Source organism: Trichosporon asahii, assembly GCF_000293215.1.
Source record: "Trichosporon asahii var. asahii CBS 2479 unplaced genomic scaffold scaffold00020, whole genome shotgun sequence".
Taxonomy (NCBI): Eukaryota; Fungi; Basidiomycota; class Tremellomycetes; order Trichosporonales; family Trichosporonaceae; genus Trichosporon; species Trichosporon asahii.
Window position 1 is genome coordinate 118,976 of NW_014040904.1, and position 20,839 is coordinate 139,814.

At 60.3% G+C, this 20,839-nt stretch overlaps 5 protein-coding genes and 1 non-coding gene across 6 annotated transcripts; 3 read left to right on the forward strand and 3 right to left on the reverse strand.

The window, feature by feature from the left end:
* Positions 1 to 5,719: 5,719 nt before the first annotated feature.
* A1Q1_00369 (uncharacterized protein) lies at positions 5,720 to 6,690 on the reverse strand (the record flags this gene model as incomplete). Its single annotated transcript, XM_014326018.1, has 3 exons — positions 5,720 to 6,334; positions 6,542 to 6,585; positions 6,627 to 6,690. 3 exons carry the CDS (start codon positions 6,688 to 6,690, stop codon positions 5,720 to 5,722), a joined length of 723 nt encoding a protein of 240 aa, XP_014181493.1.
* Positions 6,691 to 7,156: 466 nt separating this feature from the next.
* A1Q1_00370 (transporter) lies at positions 7,157 to 8,928 on the forward strand (the record flags this gene model as incomplete). Its single annotated transcript, XM_014326019.1, has 2 exons — positions 7,157 to 7,365; positions 7,575 to 8,928. 2 exons carry the CDS (start codon positions 7,157 to 7,159, stop codon positions 8,926 to 8,928), a joined length of 1,563 nt encoding a protein of 520 aa, XP_014181494.1.
* A 474-nt stretch (positions 8,929 to 9,402) lies between these two features.
* Positions 9,403 to 11,851, forward strand: A1Q1_00371 (elongation factor g 1 precursor; the record flags this gene model as incomplete). The annotated part of the gene is made up of 3 exons (XM_014326020.1): positions 9,403 to 9,653; positions 9,702 to 10,289; positions 10,327 to 11,851. The coding sequence occupies 3 exons, from the start codon at positions 9,403 to 9,405 to the stop codon at positions 11,849 to 11,851; spliced, it is 2,364 nt and encodes a 787-aa protein (XP_014181495.1).
* Positions 11,852 to 12,064: 213 nt separating this feature from the next.
* Positions 12,065 to 12,148, forward strand: A1Q1_t119. Its single transcript has one exon. It is a non-coding gene; the product is annotated as a tRNA-Met (tRNA).
* A 1,630-nt stretch (positions 12,149 to 13,778) lies between these two features.
* A1Q1_00372 (amino acid transporter) lies at positions 13,779 to 16,716 on the reverse strand (the record flags this gene model as incomplete). The annotated part of the gene is made up of 3 exons (XM_014326021.1): positions 13,779 to 15,080; positions 15,398 to 15,585; positions 15,708 to 16,716. 3 exons carry the CDS (start codon positions 16,714 to 16,716, stop codon positions 13,779 to 13,781), a joined length of 2,499 nt encoding a protein of 832 aa, XP_014181496.1.
* Positions 16,717 to 18,271: 1,555 nt separating this feature from the next.
* On the reverse strand, positions 18,272 to 20,541 carry A1Q1_00373 (nucleus protein; the record flags this gene model as incomplete). The annotated part of the gene is made up of 3 exons (XM_014326022.1): positions 18,272 to 19,162; positions 19,214 to 20,352; positions 20,460 to 20,541. 3 exons carry the CDS (start codon positions 20,539 to 20,541, stop codon positions 18,272 to 18,274), a joined length of 2,112 nt encoding a protein of 703 aa, XP_014181497.1.
* Positions 20,542 to 20,839: the final 298 nt, after the last annotated feature.

Genomic DNA, 20,839 nt, shown 5'->3' on the forward strand with positions numbered 1-20,839 from the left:
GCCCTCCCCGCGGCGGTGCCCGCACCGGCGGCATCGTCGAGTCGGCCGGCCAGAAGGTCACCTTCGACTAAGCTGTCATCCCACCCCTGCCTATCCCTCCCCCTTTTCCCCCAACATATACACAACCAATCTATCCCCCTCAACAGCCGTTAACGGCGCCTTCAAAAATAGCATCAAGGTTCTTCCACCGTTGCGCAGCCTGGTGATCGTCGCTATCTGATATGATTTTAACTGTGTCACTGCTGGTTTTGAATAGATGTCCCTCTTACTGTATGCATTTGTGGTAATTAGAGTTCTCCAAACTTGTTGCTGCTGCATTTGTCACCGACTTGTGAACTGCTGAAGTACTGGATGTGGACGGGCCAATGCGGTGCGGAGTGAGATAGATCCATGGAGACGGTTTAATGGGACTAAAAGAGTCATGCACGCAGCAGGTGACATGGGTCCGCCGAAACAGATGGGCATCTGATCTGACGCGATCGCAACATTTGGGAGGATCGGGAGGAACGGGGTCGCGGCGCGCAGCTCGCGCAGAGATGGGGAGAGGCACAAGGGCGGGTGCCGACATCAACGTCATAGCAAGCTAAATGTGGGTCAGGAGCAAAGGACTGTCGTGAGGCAAGGAACGGCGGCCTCGTCGCGACGCCTGGGGTGCGGCGCTGTCATTTGCCAGTTCGATACGCGGGGTGATGCTCCGGTCGCGGTCCTCGGAAGCAGCCTAAAAGTGCACGGAACGAAGCACGGTGACAGTGCCAAGCACGTCCTCCGTGGGCATCAGCGGAGGCGCAGAGATGCGAGCATGGGACACTCGCAGGATGCGGAGAGGGCGGCGGGCAGCATCCAATTCCATGGCTATACGTCCCTTAGGGTTATGGCTGGCTCGGCGTGGTGGAACGGGTGGATAACTAGTGTGGAGGGCGCGGTATGAGGTATGACGTAGGTGATTGTCGCACACCATTTTACGTCTCGGGGTGGTCTCGAACTGCCCTCGTCCCTTGCTGCCCTCGGCGCTGACGCTGCACCGTAGACTTTCCTTCTTAAACAAGGCGTCCTGTCCTGCCGCCCCGCTCGATCGACTCCAAGCCCAACCACAGCCACCTAGCCACACTTGATCGATCATCGACTGTCAACCTCCTCACCATCAGTCGACGCCGGTCAAGCAAGTGCACCAACCATGTCGACGACAACTAACGGGACGCCAACGGTCACCAAGACCACCAAGGCGTCTCCATCCAAGTCGGGCAAACGAGACACCGACTTCCCCGCCCTCCCTCCCGCCCGCCCCGCATGTCTTTGGCACGGGCTACTCGGGCAAGCACAAGGTGCCCAAAGCCCAGGACTGGCAGCAGATCAATGAGCGCCACCAGCAGCAGGCCGACGAGTATGCGCGCATCATGGAGATGCGCGAACAGGCGCAGCAGGACGAGGACCGCCTCGCCGAGGAAGGTCCTACCTCCGAGGAAGAGGGCGAGCCGGCCTACGTCCGGGTAGACGGGGACGGCGACCCGGTCAACCCGCAGGACTCGCCCACAACGGCAGGCAACAAGGTCTCGAACGACGGCACCCAGAGCCGCAAGAAGGCCGACCCCAAGAATGCCGCCAACGAGAAGCAGAGACTCATGAACCAGATGACTTCCTTCACCGGTAAGCTTTCTTACCCGGGACTAGCTGACAGTGTGCAGAGAAACCGACCGACCGCATCAAGAAGGCTCAGAAGGGAGAGCGCCGAGTTCGTGACCCCATCACGGGCGGAGTCGTCGTGGTCAAGGACGCAGACCCGAAAGGTACGTGCCTTCCCTTCCTTCCTGCCGCGTGTCTGCGAAGCGCGCAGTGGACGACGCACCCACCCATTGCTGCGCCGCTCGCACCGTGTGTACCGCCGGCCGCCGGCGCTGCGGTGTCCGGGCATGCGGACATGCGCTGAGCATCGTCTCCTGCGGCGATCATCTCGTCATCACCCACTATACCCTCCACTGGTCCCCCTTCATGGGCACCAACTCTCGTGGCAGACGCAAGCGCAAGCGGCTTCTGGAGAAGATCATTGTCTTCCTCATGCACCGCCAAGAGCGCTTGCTCGAGGTGATGGGGTTGGCTCGGCTCGCGCTCCTCAAGCGCGAGGACCGTCGCCTTCCTGACCCGCACTACTACGGTTACTACCTTCCTCCGGTCTTCCTCTCGTGCTAACGACAGACTTTGAGCCTTCGCGCACCCGCATCTCCGGCGGAAACGTCACATACTACCCGTTCCCGCCGCCTGCGCCGTCGTCCGTGAACGACCTCCTGAAGCGATGCCAGCAGCTGCAGTACCTCATTATCGGCTCTTGCCTGGTGCTCTGGTTCTTCGTGGCCTTCGGAAACGGCATCATGACCGCCCTCTGGCGTACCTTCCTCCTGATGCTGGTCGGCATTGGACTCTACGCGGCCACCGGCCTCCTGCTTAAGAATCTCGAGAAAGAAGTGGACGCCATCCGTCTCGACCTCACGCGTGCTCGCGGGCAGGCATTCTCGCCGCCGTACCCGGAGAGCGCGGAGTGGCTCAACGGCCTGATCGAGCTGGTCTGGGGCGTAAGTTGATTGAACTGGGCAAGAACTGACACACAGAACATCGACCCGTCCCTCTTCGTCCCCATGGCCGATATGGTCGAGGATATCCTGCAGGCTTCGCTGCCCAGCTTCGTCGACGCTGTCCGCATCACTGATCTCGGACAGGGTCGCAACCCCATGAAGCTGTCCTCTGTCCGTGCGCTGCCCGACCAGCCCGGCGACGACGGCTACCCCAAGACCAACTGGATCGACGAGGGCACCGACACCCCGTCAAAGGACATGGACGGCGATGTTCTTAAGGAAGACCAGGCGGGTGACTACTACAACTTTGAGGTTGCGTTCCAGTACTCGGCACAGCCTGGCCAGAATGACCGTGACAAGAACATTCATCTGCTCATCGAGTTCTTCCTCGGTACTCACGACTGGTTCCACATCCCCTTCCCCATCTGGTGAGCTGAGAACTACACCGAACCGAGCTGATCAAGCCAGGATTCAGATTGAGCAGATCTACGGCATCGCGCGTGTTCGCCTGCAGTTCATCCCTGAGCCTCCTTTCGTGCGCAACTGCACGTTCGCGCTGTGCGGCGTGCCCAGCGTCGAGGTCTCGGCCATCCCCATGTCGCGCCACCTGCCCAACGTGCTTGATCTGCCTGTGATCTCCGGATTCGTCAAGGAGGCCATTGCAGCTGGTACTTCCGAGCTCTGTGTGCCTAAGAGTATGACGATCAACTTGAAGGACATGCTCTCCGGAGCCGCGGTCGGCGACACGCGTGCTATCGGTGTCTTCATCATTACGGTTCACTACTGTGAAGGTCTCTCGGCGCAGGACAACAACGGCAAGTCGGACCCGTACATTGTGCTCGCGTATGCCAAGTACGGCCGCCCGCTCTACTCGACCCGTATCATCATTGAGGACCTGAACCCCGTCTACGAGGAGACGGCCGCACTGCAGCTAACCGAGGATGAAATTCGCTCCGACGAAGACCTCGCCGTCATGCTCTGGGACAGCGACAAGATGAGCGCTGAGTGAGCTTTGATCCGAAGAGCAGAACTGACGCCAGCGACCTCGTGGGCCGTGTCCAGATCCCTGTGAAGGATCTGATCAAGCACCCCAACAAGATGTTCGACCGCACTGACGGACTCATGGGTTTCGAGGACGGCAACGATATGCCCGGCACCATTACGTGGTCGATCGGTTTCTTCGACAAGGTGCCGCTGAAGAAGGCCAACGAGCGCCTGCCTACCGCCAAGGAAGCCAAGTCGGACCCTGGCCAGAAGTCTGCCGCTCGTTCCGAGATGCTGCCCGGCGACAAGGGACCGAATCCCGCTCGCGACTACCCGCCCCCGCCTCCGCCCGACGTCTCCAAGACCCGCCCCGACGACGCCTGGCCCTCTGGCGTTCTCTCCATCATTCTGCACCAGGTCAACAACCTCGAGCGTCAGCAGCTTGAGGGCAAGTCTGGTCAGGACCGTGAGGGAGAGGCCGGCCAGGACACGGACGACCCGAGCGAGCAAACCAAAAACCTTCCCTGTGGCTACGGCGAGTTCATCGTCAACGACGAGCTGTGCTACAAGACGCGTGTCAAGCAGTACACGACGAACCCCTACTTCGATGCCGGTACTGAGATCTTCATCCGCGATTACACCACCACTGAAGTTCGCGTTGTCATCCGCGACTCGCGTCTGCGCGAGAGCGACCCGATCATGGGCGTTGTTTCCGTCAATCTCAACGACGTTTTCTGCGAGGCGTCCTCTGTCACCGCCACCTACCCGATCCAGGAGGGTGTCGGATTCGGAAAGGCCAACATCTCATTTGCTTTCCGTTCGATGCGCACCAAGCTCCCCGTCAACATGCGTGGTTGGAACACGGGAACCGTCGCCGTTCAGGATATCGTTCTGCGCGCCGACCCCTCGAAGAAGGACAAGTTCGAGGCCGAGCGCATGGCGCTCACCGTGTCGACGCACGAGTGGACGGAGAAGCTGAGCAAGCGGCACAGCGAGGCCGACGGCCAGTGCGTCAAGTGGAACACCGACCAGCCGGAATACTTCCCCGTGTACAACCGCTACCAATCGCACATTGTGTTCGAGTTTGGCGCGTCGGGTATTGGCAAGCTTATCGGACAAGGCAAGCCCGAGGCGATCGCCGTTTTGTGGCTACAGGACCTTACGGACGACATTGAGGGCGAGGTCGAGATCCCCGTCATCACTGGTCCGAACATGCAGGTCCTGCGACAGAATGTGATCAACGATCAGACGCTGAAGCACCACGAGTTCGAGCTCGTCGGCTCCGTCACGGCCAAGATGACGTTCAGCGCCGGTCTCGACATTCAGCACGAGAAGCTGCGCCTGTCCCAGAGCCGCCGCCATGCCTTTGAGGCCTGGATGGCGACCGAGGGCGAGAGCGAGATCTCGGAGATGCAGAAGCACTTCGAGGACGACGGCGTCATCGACAAGCACGAGCAGAAGGAGATCGACAAGGCGCATAAGCGCCAGCTCGAGTCCAGGGGCCGCGGCATGGCCCAGGTCGGCGCTTACCGAAGCGCAAAGTGGATCGGGCGAGGTATCAAGGACCGCCTCCCCGGCCGCAAGAAGACGAGGGAACGTGAGTCGATTGTCCAGACCGAGGGAGAGGCGGCGGGAACGGCGTAAACGGGGCCGCCTCCTCTCTCTTTCTACACCTTCTCCTCTCTGGAACGACACGGCCATATCACCTTGTCTTTCGAGACGAACACTTTTGATTTCTTGGATCATCATAACAAAATCATACAACAGACCCCATTTTCTTGCCTTCTTGAACTTTCTTGAACTTCTTGACTTTACGAACACACACGGACCTTTCATACACCGTAACTAGAGAGGGAACTTGAGGCTGACACCATTCACAGCTATGGTTCAGAGCGAGGCGTAGTCGTAGAACCCACTCCGAAGACCGTACAATCATTCATCAACGCTTCTCAAACTATCTGTATCCATTCCGTGGTGCGTGGACGTCAACATCATTTCCCCACTTCCCTCTCAACTTTACGGCTCTTTTCCTTTTCTTCTCTCCAGTATCAAATAGTGAAACAGTGATGGTTCGTATTAATACATCATGAAATGAATCTCTAGCTATACTCTTGTGTCGCTGCACTTCTACTGCACAACTTGACCACCATTCTGACGCCGTGGCCAGCGGCCTAGTAGTCATCAACATCGCTCCGCGGCGAGCCGCCCCTCGCACTCTCCCTCTCGCGCGAGTACTCGTCGTCATAACTCCTCTCCCTCTCTCTCTTGACTCCCCGCTTGCGCTCCGCCCGCTCTCGATCAAGCGTCCACTCGTCAGGCGGCGGCTGGAACTCCTGCTTAGCTCCCGCCGGAATGGCATGCAGCCTCTCAACCCTCTCCCCTCTGTCGCCAACACTAGTCCCAGCGCGAGACGTGGCCATGGACTCCTCGTCCTCTCCCTCCCTCTCATCCCTCTCGTCTCTCTCATCCCTCTCGTCCCTCTCGTCCCGATCCCCCTCAGAGGGCTCGGGCATATCAGAACCAGGATGATCGGCATGTTCGGACTCGGGTGCCGCCTTTGTGCGGCGGAGCGGCTCCTCGGCGTCCCCGACGTGACGCTTCGGAGCCCGGTTGGCGAGAGGCGCGCCAATGTCGACGGGGTACTCTTCCTTGTTTCCGACGAGGGGGGACCAGGACGCGTCCGTTGGCAGAGGAACCACGGGCGGCGCATGCCCGTACGCGGAGAGGTAGTGGTCGTAGATCCGGCGCTGGATCTTGTGCACGCGCAAGGCGAGGAGGTTGGATTCCTGGGGTTAGCTATGAGGCACTGGTCAGCACAGCTATGAGGCACAGAGCAGCGAGCTCGGGGCGGGAGGGAAGACATCCACGGGGAACATCCACCGGAAGCATCCACATGGAATACTCGTTGCCGTTGCCTTGAACGGATACGTTGCAAAGCACAACAGGGATGTCGTCTGGGCTGACAGCTAACATGATGGAGAAAGGACACCCACGTCGCTCAGGTCGTTGACCATGTCCTTCAGCACTCGATACCGGCCTGGATACGTCAGCTCTGATAACCTTGACCAAGAAGCTCACGCCTGTACTTTGTCTCGTCACCCGAGAGCAGGGGCGCGACATGGCAGCGCTTCTCGACTGGCATTGTGTCGATGGTTTTGTTGAGTATCGTGAGGTTGCGAGGAGGTGTTGCGGAGTTGTGTGGATGTGTGGGATGTGACGGGGAAAGGATGATTGGCGCGCTAGTGGAGGCTGCGAGGCTGAGCCTGGTGTGGGTGGAGGTTTTGGCGCACTCCGCGTCTGTTCGTTCGTGGGGAGTGTGTTGGGTGGAAGTGGTGAGTCACGTGGTGCGCTCCGTGCGGTGGCCGTGCCGCTGATCACCGTACGGCGTCATCGGTTCCTGGCCCCAGTCTCGCTCGAGTCTGCCCAGCTCGGTCTCCCGACTCAGCCGCTAAGCGCGTCTACTGAGCGGCGCAGGTTGCAGGCGTAGTCTGTCGCGCCACCCGATCCATTCTCGACCTTCCTTCCTTCCTCCCTCCTCTTCTTCACCACAATCATCCTTGACCACTTCCTCCTTATTCATACTCAGCCGAGTGGCCAGGGCTGACGCCATGACAACGATACAGCCGACAATCGAGTATGACGAGGAGCGCACGCGACCCGACGACCTGGCGCCGCCCGACGTCGACGCCATCGTCGACAGCCGCAAGAGGTGGTACCGGAGGCTATGGGATGCGAGGTCCATCGAGACTGTCACGACGTGCATCTCCATCTGTATCAGCGCAGTTCAGGCGAACGGCGTCTACTGCTGGCCCACATAGTGAGCAACCCGCGCTCCGCCGCGCCCCACCGAAAGGGAGCATCACGCGTGACACCCCATACTTGACACCAGCTAGGGTGGCGACGACGGCCATGTAGCTAACAACAGTGGACCCGTTGTGTCGAGGGAGTTGGGTCTGAATGGGACACAGTCCCAGACGATCGTTGTAGGGTGAGCTCGATAGTTACGGACCTTAAGCTGACAAGCAGCGGTATCCTAGGGGTGTACCTTTGCGCCGCGCCACTGGGGTCGCTGACGGACCACCTCGGTCCGCGGGTCGGCTCGCTGATATCCGCCCTTCTTTCCTCGGCAGGATACTATCTCTTCGCCGCCATTCTGAAGGCGCCCTGGGCCGCCGAGTGGGACAACACGTATCTGCTCCTGACGGCCTGCTACTTCTCCGTTGGCGCCGCCACGGTCGGCTCATACTTTGCCGCTCTGACGACCGCCTCGCTCTCCTTCCCCGCGCACCCGACGCTGTCTCTCAGCGTCCCGCTGTCATTTATGGGTCTGTCCTCGCTCTTCCTCTCGAGCTTCTCCAACCTCTCCACCTTCGAGGACGACAACGGCGAGCTCAACGTCGTCAAGTACCTCACCTTCCTCGGCACGCTGTCGCTGTGCGTCAACCTGTTCAGCTCCGTGTTTATGCGCATCCTCCCGCCGAAGCAGGACGAGATGGATGACGCCCAGGGCTGGGATAGCGACAGCGAGTACGAGGGCAACTACGGCGGCGACTCGCTCACGATCGCGGACCTCGCGTCATCGCTGCACCTCGATGAGCGTGCGCCGCTCCTCATCGGCGGCATCGAGGCCGCGAGGAAGGACGTCGAGGCAGAGCAGCACGGGCGCGATGTGCGCTGGACTGTCTGGAAGCTGGTGCACAACCCCGGCTTCTGGGCGTTCGGCATGGTCATCACCTTCTGCATCGGTCCGAGCGAGATGGTCATCGCCTCCATCGGCAACATCCTCACCAGCCTCCTACCGCCGGACACGCTGCCAGTCGAGCTCTTCGATGCGCTCAAGGCCGCGCCAACAGTGGTCACGTTTGCGCGCAGCGCAGCTGAGAACTCGGCTCTCGCGCTGCGCAACAAGCACGTCCTCATTCTGTCGATCTGTTCAACCGTCGCGCGCCTCGCAACCGGTTTCCTCGCCGACATGCTTGCGCCTCCCGCTCCTGCGATCGCACTCGCGACCGACCCCACAGAGGACGGCCCGGTCGCGAACAGGGCCAGGGGCTTCCACCTTCTGCGCACGTCCTTCAACGCCATCTGCTGTGTCCTCCTCGGCCTTGTGTTCCTGTGGACCTCCGGGTTCCTGGACCGCGAGAGTCGGCTGTGGGTCCTCAGTGCCGGCGTCGGCGCCCTGTACGGCGCCATCTTCACGCTCACCCCCGCGATCGTGTCGGCGCACTTTGGCGCGACCTCCTTCGGCCTTACGTGGGGCATGGTCTCGTACTTCCCCGCCCTCGGCAGTGTCCTCTTCTCGGTAAGCTCGGTCTCACATGATCTCAAGCTGACAGCAGTACCTGTACGCGTTCAACTCGGAGCGTGGCAGCAAGATTGAGGAGGTAGCGCCGACAATGTGCTACGGACGCAAGTGCTTCGACTTGACCTTCCTCGTATCTGGCATCTGTGCGATCGTATCAGCGATCGGACTCGTCGTCATCGGACGTCGCTGGAAGGTGTAACCAATATATCTCGCTTCATTTCACGAATCTAAGCATAACAGTAATAGAGTGATACAACAATTGTAGAGCTTGTCCTCCACCAGCATGCATGTACTCATGACCGTCAGCGGTCCGGCACGGCGCTAACCTCGGGATAACTCCCTCGGAGAACGGACAGGGCCAGGGACTCCGCGCGTGCCTCCCACGTGCAACGGCAAACGCGGGCGTAAAAAGTCGGAACAGCGGTCTTTTTGACGATCGGACGGCGGCTCGGCCAGTCTGCAGCTCGCGATTTCAAGTGCTTGTCTCCTTGCACTTGCACCTCACCTTTCCCCCCCACTCTCCCAAAAGGCAAAACGCGGCTGGCCAACATGTCTGCCGTTTCACGCATCGTGCGCTCTGCGCGTGTCATCCGCCCCCGCGTCGCCATCCAGGCTCGCGCGCTCTCGACCTCGGTCCGCCCCGTCGCCCGTGTCGCGCGCGTTGCCGGCCCCGCCGCGCTCCCCGCCCAGCGCCGGTGGGAGTCTACTGAGGCCCCGGCCTCCACTGAGCCCGTCAAGCTCGGCTACAAGCTCTCTGACAATGACAAGAAGAAGCTCGCCCGTCAGAGGAACATTGGTATGTGAGTAACTCAGCTGCCGGCAGGCAGCGCTCTGTTAGCTAACGTCAGCTCGGCGCACATTGACTCCGGCAAGACGACTCTGACCGAGCGTGTGCTGTACTACACTGGCCGTATCCGTGACATCCACGAGGTTCGTGGCCGCGACAATGTCGGTGCCAAGATGGACTCGATGGACCTCGAGCGCGAGAAGGGTATCACGATCCAGTCTGCCGCCACGTTCGCGGACTGGATGTCTCTCCCGCCGCCGGACGAGCGCACCGAGGGCTCCCCCGCCGAGAAGGAGAAGTACAGCATGAACATCATCGACACCCCGGGACACGTCGACTTCACGATCGAGGTCGAGCGTGCGCTCCGTGTCCTTGACGGTGCTGTTCTTGTGCTCTGCTCCGTCTCCGGTGTCCAGTCGCAGACCATCACGGTCGACCGCCAGATGCGCCGCTACAACGTCCCCCGTGTTGCTTTCATCAACAAGATGGACCGTGCCGGTGCCAACCCGTTCCGTGTCATCGACCAGCTCCGCACCAAGCTCAAGATGAACGCTGCTGCTGTCCAGATCCCGATGGGCGCCGAGAGCGATTTTGCCGGTGTCATTGACATTATCCACATGAAGGCGCTCTACAACGAGGGTGTCAAGGGGTAAGCTAGCTGGTCTACCTTCTCAGCTAACAAACAGTAACGTCATTGTCGAGAAGGAGGTTCCCGAGGAGTTCAAGGAGTTTGCCGAGGAGAAGCGCGCCGAGCTGATCGAGCACCTTTCCGAGGCGGACGACACGCTGTGCGACAAGTTCCTGAACGAGGAGCCCATCTCGGTGCTGGACATCGAGCAGGCTATGCGCCGCGCGACCGTTGGACTCAAGTTCATCCCCGTCTTCATGGGCTCTGCCATCAAGAACACTGGTGTCCAGCACATGCTCGACGGTGTGTGCCAGTACCTCCCCGCGCCCGACGAGGTCAAGGCGATCGCCCTCGACACTGAGAAGGCTGACGCCCCCGTCGAGCTCGTTCCGGCCGGCAACGCGCCTCTCGTCGGTCTCGCGTTCAAGCTTGAGGAAGGCCGTTTCGGCCAGCTCACGTACATGCGCGTGTACCAGGGTGAGCTGCGCAAGGGCGGCGTCATCTACAACGCGCGCACGGGCAAGAAGGTCAAGGTCCCCCGTCTTGTGCGCATGCACGCCGATGAGATGGAGGACGTCGACAGCATTGCCGCCGGCGAGATCTGCGCCATGTTCGGCGTCGATTGCTCTTCGGGCGACACGTTCACGGACGGCAACTCGACCTACTCGATGACGTCCATGTTCGTCCCCGAGCCCGTTATCTCGCTCTCGATCCGCCCCGAGGGCACCGAGAGCGCCAACTTCTCGCGCGCCCTCGCCCGTTTCCAGCGTGAGGACCCGACGTTCCGCGTCCACGTCGACGACGAGTCGGGAGAGACCATTATCTCGGGCATGGGCGAGCTGCACCTCGACATCTATGTCGAGCGCATGAAGCGCGAGTACAACACGGTGTGCGTCACGGGCAAGCCGCGCGTCGCGTTCCGTGAGACCATCACGCAGCCTGCCAAGTTCGAGTACACGCACAAGAAGCAGACGGGTGGTGCCGGTCAGTTCGGTCGAGTCAAGGGCTACCTCGAGCCGATGGAGCTCGACGAGGAGACGGGCAAGGACACGGACTTTGTCAACCAGGTGATTGGAGGCAACATTCCTGCGGCCTACATCCCCGCCATCGAGAAGGGATTCGAGGAGGCCATGTCGCGCGGTTTCCTGACGGGACACCAGATCCAGGGTGTCCGCATGGTGCTCGAGGACGGACAGGCGCACGCCGTCGACTCGAGCGAGCTTGCGTTCCGACAGGCCGCGATCGGCGCCTTCAAGGAGGCCATGGCCAAGGCCGCGCCCATCATCAAGGAGCCCGTCATGGCCGTCGAGGTCATTGCCCCCGTCGAGTTCCAGGGCGCCGTCATCGGCTCCGTCAACCAGCGCCGCGGCACCATTCTCGACTCGGAGGTCCGCGACGACGAGTTCACCCTCCAGGCCGAGGTTGCGCTCAACGACATGTTCGGCTACAGCTCCCAGCTCCGCGGCATGACCCAGGGCAAGGGAGAGTTCTCCATGGAGTTCAAGAACTACGCCCCCGTCCTCCCCAACGTCCAGAAGGAGATGGTCGAGGCTTACCGCAAGAAGCAGCTCTCTAAGAAGTAAAGCTGCGCCGTCTGCGTAACGCCCCGCCCTATCTGCTGTTGTACCATTACATAGACATGCATACTCCACTCCATTCTCTTGCTATGTTGTTGCCCAGCTGCCTGCGCCTGTTTAGGGCCAAGAAGGGTAAACAAGCCGCCCAAAAATCAGCGAGTGAAGGTTGGCATGGTTATGTATGACAGCGCCCGAACTCGAACATCTCTCAGTTTCATAGCCCCTATAGTATAATGGTTAGTACGCGAGTCTCATATGCTCAGTTGCAATCTCTAGATCTCAGTTCGATTCTGAGTGGGGGCAGGTTTCGTTTTTGGGACTTGTGCATGCATGGTGAGGGGTTGTTGGAGTGTTGGAGGCGAGGAAACGGGGCGCTGGTTGGACGAAGCTGTGTGGTTGGGTGGATGGATGACGTCAAGTGTGTGTGGCGCCACCAGGTTTTTCCGACCAGCGACTGATATCCGTGCCGGTACACGGGTTCTAGATCTAGTGTGTGTGCATGTCGCGGCTGAAGTGAGACAGTCCGAGGAGCAGTCGGAAGAGGGCTGGCATACACAAGTTTGTGATTGTGCTTTCTCTTAGGTGGAGGTGTAAGCGGCTGTAATCTGTGTGCGTGTACTGGTCGGACACTTACCTCACGAGCGATCTTTAGTTCTCAGTTGCGCTCCTGAACAGTCTTGAACGCGTCAGACCTTTTCAGAGCTCGAGTGCTCAACGGGGTTTCGTCGCGCAGCAGAAAATAGGCAGTCTCGAGATCTAGTGGGACGCGGGATCGTAGTGATCACTTGCTTTCGAGTGACATGTGCCGCCTGCGCTCAATAACGCAAGTCTGCGATGCAGTCTCGCTCGCCAGCGCACACACCACTGCACTGACACTCGACGATTAGGGAAGAGGTACTGTCTCAGCGGCGTATCTGGCAGACCGGGAAAGGACCGTGAAGCAGCGATGTCGCTGCAACGACGAACGCAGAGCCAGCATGTCTACGCTCAGACGGTCGCATTCGAGGGTGAGTTTTCTTCCCGTCTTCAGACACTCCGATGTGCCTCGGTGCACGGAGTCACTGCCTTCCGTGATTTAAGTCCTGTTCGGTGATAAGTCATCAAAGCTCAGCAAAGAGAGGCTGATGCGGCGTAACGAGCAGATGTGGCGGGAGAGGTGTTGAGGCGCGGTGCGTTACACATCCCTTCTGATTGACACTGGTCGTGAGGTGCAGATACAGCACGTTGTGTGCGAGGCTGTAGCGACTCAGAGATCAGCTGTGTCTGCTTTACGTCTGGATTTCGGGGAGCTCGACAGAGACGGAGCACAGCCCAGTGCCATATGTGGCCACATGAGTCTCCTTGTATCGTACAGTAGTGTGGCAGACATTGCCCGTCGCACAACTTCAGCCTCAGATATCGTACCATTGTACCTGCACTGTCAGATGCCACACGACATGTATTGGGCTAGTCGACCCCAAATCGCCTTCTGAAGGCTGAGAGTCGCAGTTGTCATGTACAGCACAGTTTACTAATTTAACTTGGTGTGTGAGAAATGACGGCGTGTGAGAACAACTGGGAGGAGAGCCGCGGATGGTCGTCATTGTTGCCACGACTGGTGCTATTGGGCACCCACTTCAAGCGCACTTGCAACGAATAGCGCTGGGGCACACATGATCTGGGCGCACAAGTGTCCCACAAAGCAAGACCCCGAGGTTCATGGCGGACTCAAACGGGCGCACAAGGTCCGATGAGATCGCCTTGTGCGACCAGATCTGCCACCATCACACGGGCTCGCTCCGCTCGTCTTGTGTCATGCTCGCAGTGATGCAATGATTATGCATAATGATAGATACACCGTACAAGAAAGAGAGAAACTAGACCACTCGTCTACGGGCAGGCAGGATATTTGTGGATATATATTGCTGATTGCAGTTGCTGCTGTTTGCACAGTTTAGAAGAGCAAGGCGAAGAACTTCTGGACCCATCCCTCGGGCTTGTAGGTCATCTCGTCCTCCTGCTCCATGGTGTCGAGTGCGCGGCGGCCGGTGTGGAAGTCAATGTCCTTGAGGGGCACGGTGTGTGTGCGCTTAACGACCTTCCAGATGACGTACGCGAAGATGAAGATGGGGATGGAGATGTAGGCGGCGAAGAAGGACGACGTGTCCCAGTTGCCCTTGAGGAAGACGGGGAAGCCGTTGAAGAGCAGGATGAGCGTGAACCAGATCAGCGAGTACCACGCCAGGTACGGCATGAGGGGCGCCTTGTAGGGGAGGTCGTTGCGCGAGAGGCCCTGCACTTTCATGCCGTAGTAGAAGCGGAGGTACGAGACGAGGATCGTCCACCAGGTGCCGATACCGGCGATCGCGGCGAGGTTGTACAGCCAGTTGAACGCCTCCTGCGCCTTCTCTCCGCCCGTGTTCAGGTACGCGAGCGGGCCAAAGAGACACGTGATGATGATGGCGTTGATGGGCAGGCCGCGCTTGGTGCAGTAGCGGAACATCTTGGGCATCTGTCCCTCGAGCGCGAGCGCGTAGAAGGTACGCGAGGCGGCGTAGACGTCCGAGATACCGGCCGAGAAGGCGGCGGAGAGGATGACGGCGTTGACAATGTGGGGCAGGACCTTGATCTTGGCATTGTCAATGGCAATGACCCAGGGCGAAGACGAGGCGTCACCGGTACCGCCGAGCAGACGGGGGTCGTTGTAAGGGACAAGGACCGAGATGAAGAAGATGCCGAGGACGTAGAAGAGGAGGATACGGAAGAAGACGCGGCGGATAGCCTTGGGAACCGACTTGCGCGGGTTCTGCGCCTCACCAAGCGTCGTACCCAGGATCTCGGTACCGATGAACGAGAACGCGGACTGGACAAGAATCGACCAGAAGGCAAGGAACTGGCCCCAGTGTCCTGGAATCACGCCTTCTCCACCATCGATCGTGATCTGGTTGAACGGACCCGGGTTGCGCCAGTATCGGAATCCAATGGGGTCGTGGGTCGGGCCACCACCGCACATGAGAACGAGACCGAGGATGATCAGACCGACAATGGTGATGACCTTGATCGTCGAGAGCCAGAACTCGGTCTCACCGTATGCGCGGGCACCGAAGAAGTTGACAATCCAGCACACGACCATGAACACGGTGATCCACACAGCCGGGTTCGTGTCCGCGTCCCAGTAAGCGATGATGATCGCGACGGCGACGAGCTCGGTCGGGAGCGTGATGGCCCATGAGTACCAGTAGTTGAATCCGGTAGCCTAGTTGGTCAGCTCTTGACTTCGCTGTTTCTATTCTCGTCGTCGACGAGTGCGGGGTGGACGCCTCGCTCGCGCCGCGTCTGCCGCCTTTGCCGCGTCTGCCGCCTCTCGGCCTTGATCCGAGAAGAGATCCGGGGGCTTGCGGCACACAGGCGGAAAATTAGACCCCTAAACGCCCGTTCCTAACGAGACACAAATCCTCTGGCTGAGCCAAGCGCTGGTTGTCGGTGCCGGATCGGCGAAGTGGAGTTGCAGGGGAGTTGCGGAGTGCGAGCGGGGTATGCCGTGCGCCAAGCCGACGAAAATCTAACACTCACGAAACCAAGAGCCGGGTCCACAAAACGAGTCGCGTAGTGCGTGAACGCGCCGGCGACGGGGAACAGCGTCGCCATCTCTCCGAGCGAGACCATCATGCCGTACACCATCGTGCCCATGAGGCAGTATGCGAGCCAGATAGCGACGGGGCCTCCGTTGGCGAGCGCCTCGCCTGATCCGACGAAAAGACCTGAGCATGGTAAGCTTTGCCCTCTCCTCCCAACTACTCGCGCAACGAGCATGGTAAAAAACCGAGCCCCAACTACCCTACTCTTCCGAGCATGGTAGGCCGAAGCTGCCTTTGATACGAACCAGTTCCGATGGATCCACCGATGGCAATCATGGCCATGTGACGGGGCTTGAGCTGACGCTTGACTCCGCCCTCGATCTCGCCGCGCTCGTTCAGCTCATTCGGGTCGTAGGGCGCCGGCGACGACTTCTCAACGTCAGTGGCCGGGTACGCCGGCTCGACAGTCGTGCCGCCGCCGTCAGACTTCTTGTCGGACGAGAAGCCGAACATTGTCGTGGTGGTTGTCGGCGGATGGGGATGTGTCGGTGGAAAAAGAGGAAGGAAGTGAGTGGTCGGAAGGTCGGAGCGTGTTGCCGCCAAGTGTCGAGAGGAGGTGACAGGCAAGGAGGGGGTGGGCCGTATCTGTCCTCGGTCGTCTGAGTACGGTGGACGGGGGTGGTGAAAAGAGAGTTGAGTGGGGAGGAGAGGGGATCCGCTTCTGGCACTACTTTTGTTGGGTTTGGGTCCTGCTCGAAGGGTAGGCAGCGACTCGTATCGGTTTGGGACTCGGCGCGGGGCTCGACCGACCCAAATCCGCGCTAGAGGGGCAGGTGTGGTCCCAGGTGTCGCAGCGGTCTTGTGCCAGGTGGCCAGGTGGGTGAAGTTTTGCCGACAGACGTAAGCCCGCACTGGATGGCTCAGCGCTTGCTGGGCGGTTGTCTGAGTCAGAGTTCGCCGCGGATCTACGAGCTGCTGCCAGCTGAGGAGCGTAGTAGACCCCACGCCGGTCCCTGGTTGTGCCCTGCATTCCTGACTGTACCTGGAGTTTAATCGAGCAATGGGAGTGGCTCCAGCCGAGTCAGCGTGCATCCCAACGGCCGATACCGCGGCGTGCGCAGGGGAATAAGGGTCAGCGGCGACTACTCTTCTCTCTAGTGGATCTGCATGGTCGCTTGACCGGATGCTGACTTGCAGCCAAAAGCGAAATTTTGGGCCGCTAGACGAATCCCGCGGCGCAGATGCCCAGGTGCTGAGGTCAGCCCTGACATTGCTCCACAGGGACGGCTTCACGCCCCTCACGCTGCCCTTCATCTCAAAGACCGCAATTATCCGCTGCCAACCAGGCTGCACCAGCTTCTGCATCTATGCACGACGACCCATCGGTTCCTCGCATGTACCTTGGTGCCCAGTCGTAACGCTGACGACACGACAGTGCAAGTGGGAAGCAGAGATAAGGCGAGGCCAACTCACATGACCCTTCCAGTGGGGGGTGGGCTATAGTTAGCCCCCGCAAGGAATTCCTAGGATTTCGATATCCCCCCTCTAGCCAACTGCCGCTCTCAGCCGTAGTCAGCCGGCGACCCAGCAGGGCTCAGCAGGGCCACAGCAGGGCTCAGCAGGGCGGCAGCGCAGGGCCAAGACCTGGATTACATGCGGTGGATGTCTTTTTCCGTCCCATTCTGCGCTCACGTGCACCCATGCATTGCTTCTGCGCTCAGCCCGTGCTCAGGCCATGGTCTGCCTTGGTGCTCGGCCACATCCGCCGTCCGTGCGAGACGCCGTAGTACCTTACCAACGCACCCAGCATGCCGTACATATCGCTTGCACTGTAAGGCGGGGGGTGAGGAGGGAGAGGATGGAGATACAGTTCGCCGGGCCTGCCGGGCCTGGCACTTCGCTGGCAGTGTGGGGGCATCGTAACGAGCCACCGAGGCCATCCAGACAGATCGCCCACTCAGCGTGTGCACAAGTCGCCGCGGAGCCGAAGCGACGCTGGGGTCAGTTTTCCCGACCCGGATGCGGCGAGCGGCGCAAGCGGGTCTCGTCCCTGGCCAAAGCCTCCAGCCTCTCCTGACTCTCCGCCGTGCAGGCCGAGCGATCCGTCCACTCTCATGGATCATGCTGTCCCTGCTCCGTACTGCCGTCCTTCGTGGGCGCGGAACGCCGACGAGGCTCTGTATGGTTGTCTTGGAATTTTGTGTGATGGGCCTGTCTCGCTCTGGGTTAATTAGGAATGCGGCCCCACGGAGCAACTGGACCGGAGTGACTGACTCATACCGCCTCAGTTCGGTACCGCACAACCACACAACCGCACTGCCGTCCTACCGTTATGCAGACCCAGGCTCAGACTGGACCGAGTTGAAGCAAGAGTCCTGAACTGCCCGTTGTGCCCGTTGTTACGGCGGGGAATTGCTGGGCCCCTCACTGGCCCCCCATCCTACTCGGTACGATCGTGTTTCATCTCAGCGCTTAGCTCCTTGCCCACATCAGACGGAGACATCGCGGTGCCGCCGCGCTGCCCGCGCTGCTCCCTCCTGTCCGCTGATCCGGGGAACAAGCCATGCCGGAGTACAGAGAACGCGGGGACGCGGGGTAGTGCATGTTCGGGTTTGCGTTACCCCCTCACCTCACGCGCCCGCCTTATGAGTCCCACGGGCCTCGGGTTTGCGCTGTACTCTCCTGCGGCGTCTTGAATGAAGTGGAGGCAATGCTCTGCCGGATCAACGTTCCGGTGACCACTGAGATCATAGTTTACATACAGAGGATGTACGGATGCTAATGTTATCGCCTCTCACTTCCCTCAGAAGGGTGAGTGATGGCCAGCGATGGGTGTGGAGGCCTAAGATGGCATGAAAACAGAGCCAGCTTACAGCGCGGGCCAGGTCATGCCCTCGCTCTGGACCCAGAGTGTGTCGAGCGTGTCAAAGCTCGAGTTTGTCGGCCAGATATCGTCCAGCGCCAGCGTCGGCGTGAGCGCGAGGGGGAAGCTCCCCTCGCTCGGTGCGCTCTCGCTCGGTGCCGTCTGCTGCGGAAGCACGGGGATCGTGCTCGGGTGTTGCGAGAACGCAGCATTCTCGAGAATGCTCCGGATACTGTTCCGGAGCACCTCGGCGTGCTTTCGGGAGGGGCCGCTGTGCCCGCTGAGCCTGCGCTTCTTCGAGGGTCCGGCACCGTCGCGCGGCGAGTCGTCCTCGCGCACTTGCTTTTCGAGCTCGAGCAGACGCTCAAGCACAAAGACACTGTTCCGGGCTGCACTGGAGATGGTGGCGTGTTCCCGGAACGTGTTCAGGATCTGCTCGACGGCCGCGCGCTTGTCGGGCGCAGGGTCGAAGAAGAGGTCGATGCACACTGGGACTGCGGCTGAGAAGGCATAGAAGAGCACGGTCCAGAAGGAGAGCAGGTTGGGCGCACGCCGGCGTGCAACGTCCACGAGCCCAAGCACCAGACGGGACGCCTCGACGCAGCGGCTCTTTGAGCGCTCGTAGCGCGGGTCCTGGTAGCCGCGCAGGAAGAAGGGGCGGTGCAAACGCAACAGGCGGATGTTCGCCTGCATGTTGAGGAACACGCTGTCCACAAGCAGGGCCGGGTCGACACCGTCCGGCAGCTCGGTGGGATCCTCAAAGTGCCGCGGGAGAGACGAGGCCAGCTCGATGATCGAGTCGTCCATCCGCAGGATGAACGAGTACGACGGCGTCGTGTGCTGCATCATGTGGTCGACAATCTCGCGGTACAGCTTGACAAACCTGAAGCGGAAGATCTGCATCGAGATCGGCTGCTTGTCAGTTCACGGCTCGAAAGGGCAACTTACAGTGTAGACGGATAGCGGCTCGGCAGCAGCCTCGTCGTCTTCAAGCTGGTCGTCGCGCAGGTTGCTCGGGAGCGCGGAGAGGTTCTGCATCGGCACGACCTGGTACGTGCTTCCGTGGGCGATGGCGTTGGACCAGTCGAGCGCGACAAATGTCCACCACAGCCGTCGGCCGAGCTCTCGGCGCAATCGGGACCGCCAGAGGGGTGACCACTCCTTCCCTGGCGCCTCGGCTTCAAGGCGGTTCAGGCCCAGGTTCTGGGCGATCTTGACCGCGCTGCCGCACAGCGCCCATGTCGCGTCTGCGCCGTCCTCGAGCCCGAACCCGTACACCGTCATCAGGGAGATGGCCTGGAGGCTCTCAAACGTCTGCCGGTGCAGGAAGCGGGACATCCAGAGCACGCCCTCGGCGACGTGGTAGAGATTGTCGGCCAGCCCGAGCGCATTCGTCATGCCCGGCAGCGTGTCGACGACAGTCCGCAATCCGAGGCACACGACCATGAGGTACGTGCAGACAAAGTCGGGGTCGAGAGGTGCCTCGCGCGCCCACAGCTGGCGGCACTGGCGCATGAATGTCGGATAGTGCAGGCAGCGCTGGAACCACTCGACATGGTCAAAGTACTGCTGCACGAGGAACTGGCACGTCTGCTCGTCCGGCAGCGCCTGCATCGCCTTCTGCAGGTAGTCACTCCCCGGCGGCACGAGGAAGGCCATGGGGTGGTCGGTCGTTACGGTCGACAGGTTGTCGCGCTCCCGCGAAGTGCCGCCTGGCGATTCAATGTTGCGCATCGCGTTGATCCGGTGCGACATCTGGAAGTCCTCGAGCGCGAACACCATCTCGTCCTCGCCCTGGTGCCGCCGCGATGTCACTGTTGTCGCCTTCGGAGACAGTCCCAACGGAGGCGTGTGCTCCCTCGTCCCGGCTGCTGAGCGCCCTCCGCCAGCCTTCACGGTGCTCTCCAGCTCGGCAACCTTGTCCTGCAATGACTTGACGCGCTTCACGAGCACTTGGAACTCGCTCGCCGTCACATTCCGGTCGCCCAGTCCTGACAGCCCTCCCAGATCGCGCGAGGCCAGGTCCTTCAGCTTTGACAGCTCTGGCGAGCAGCTCTTCACGTCCTTGCGCAGAGCACATGGTCCACCTTAAAGTTAGTTAAGTGTCTTCCTCGCTGTCTCTGTTGTATACACACATGGGATCTTGCGGTCGCCTGGCGTCAGCACGCTCATATCGATTACCCGGTGCGCTCACACTTGATCTTGCGCTGTTTGCATGGGAGGCAATTGCGCATCTGCCGTGGGCCGAGGAGGTCGTCGAGGTCGTCGAGTTCCATGGTCGTGGAGTATGTTGTGGTGGTGACGTTTGTGAAAGTCAGATGATTAGTGGTAGTAGGTTGTGCGTGAGGTGGTCGCTGATAGCTCGGTGCCTTGGCGGGGCTGAGGCTTGGAACAGGGTTCAACTGGGACTGGAAACGACCTGGTGAATGAGGGGGACCGGAGAAGGGGTGGTGGGGTCAGGGCGGGTCTGGGCGTCGACCAGGGGCGGGTATAGCGAACTGACTGATGGTGTGGTGGGCATGTCCGCTCAACACCACACCCCTGTCCATCCAACAATCAATCGACGTCGCTCCC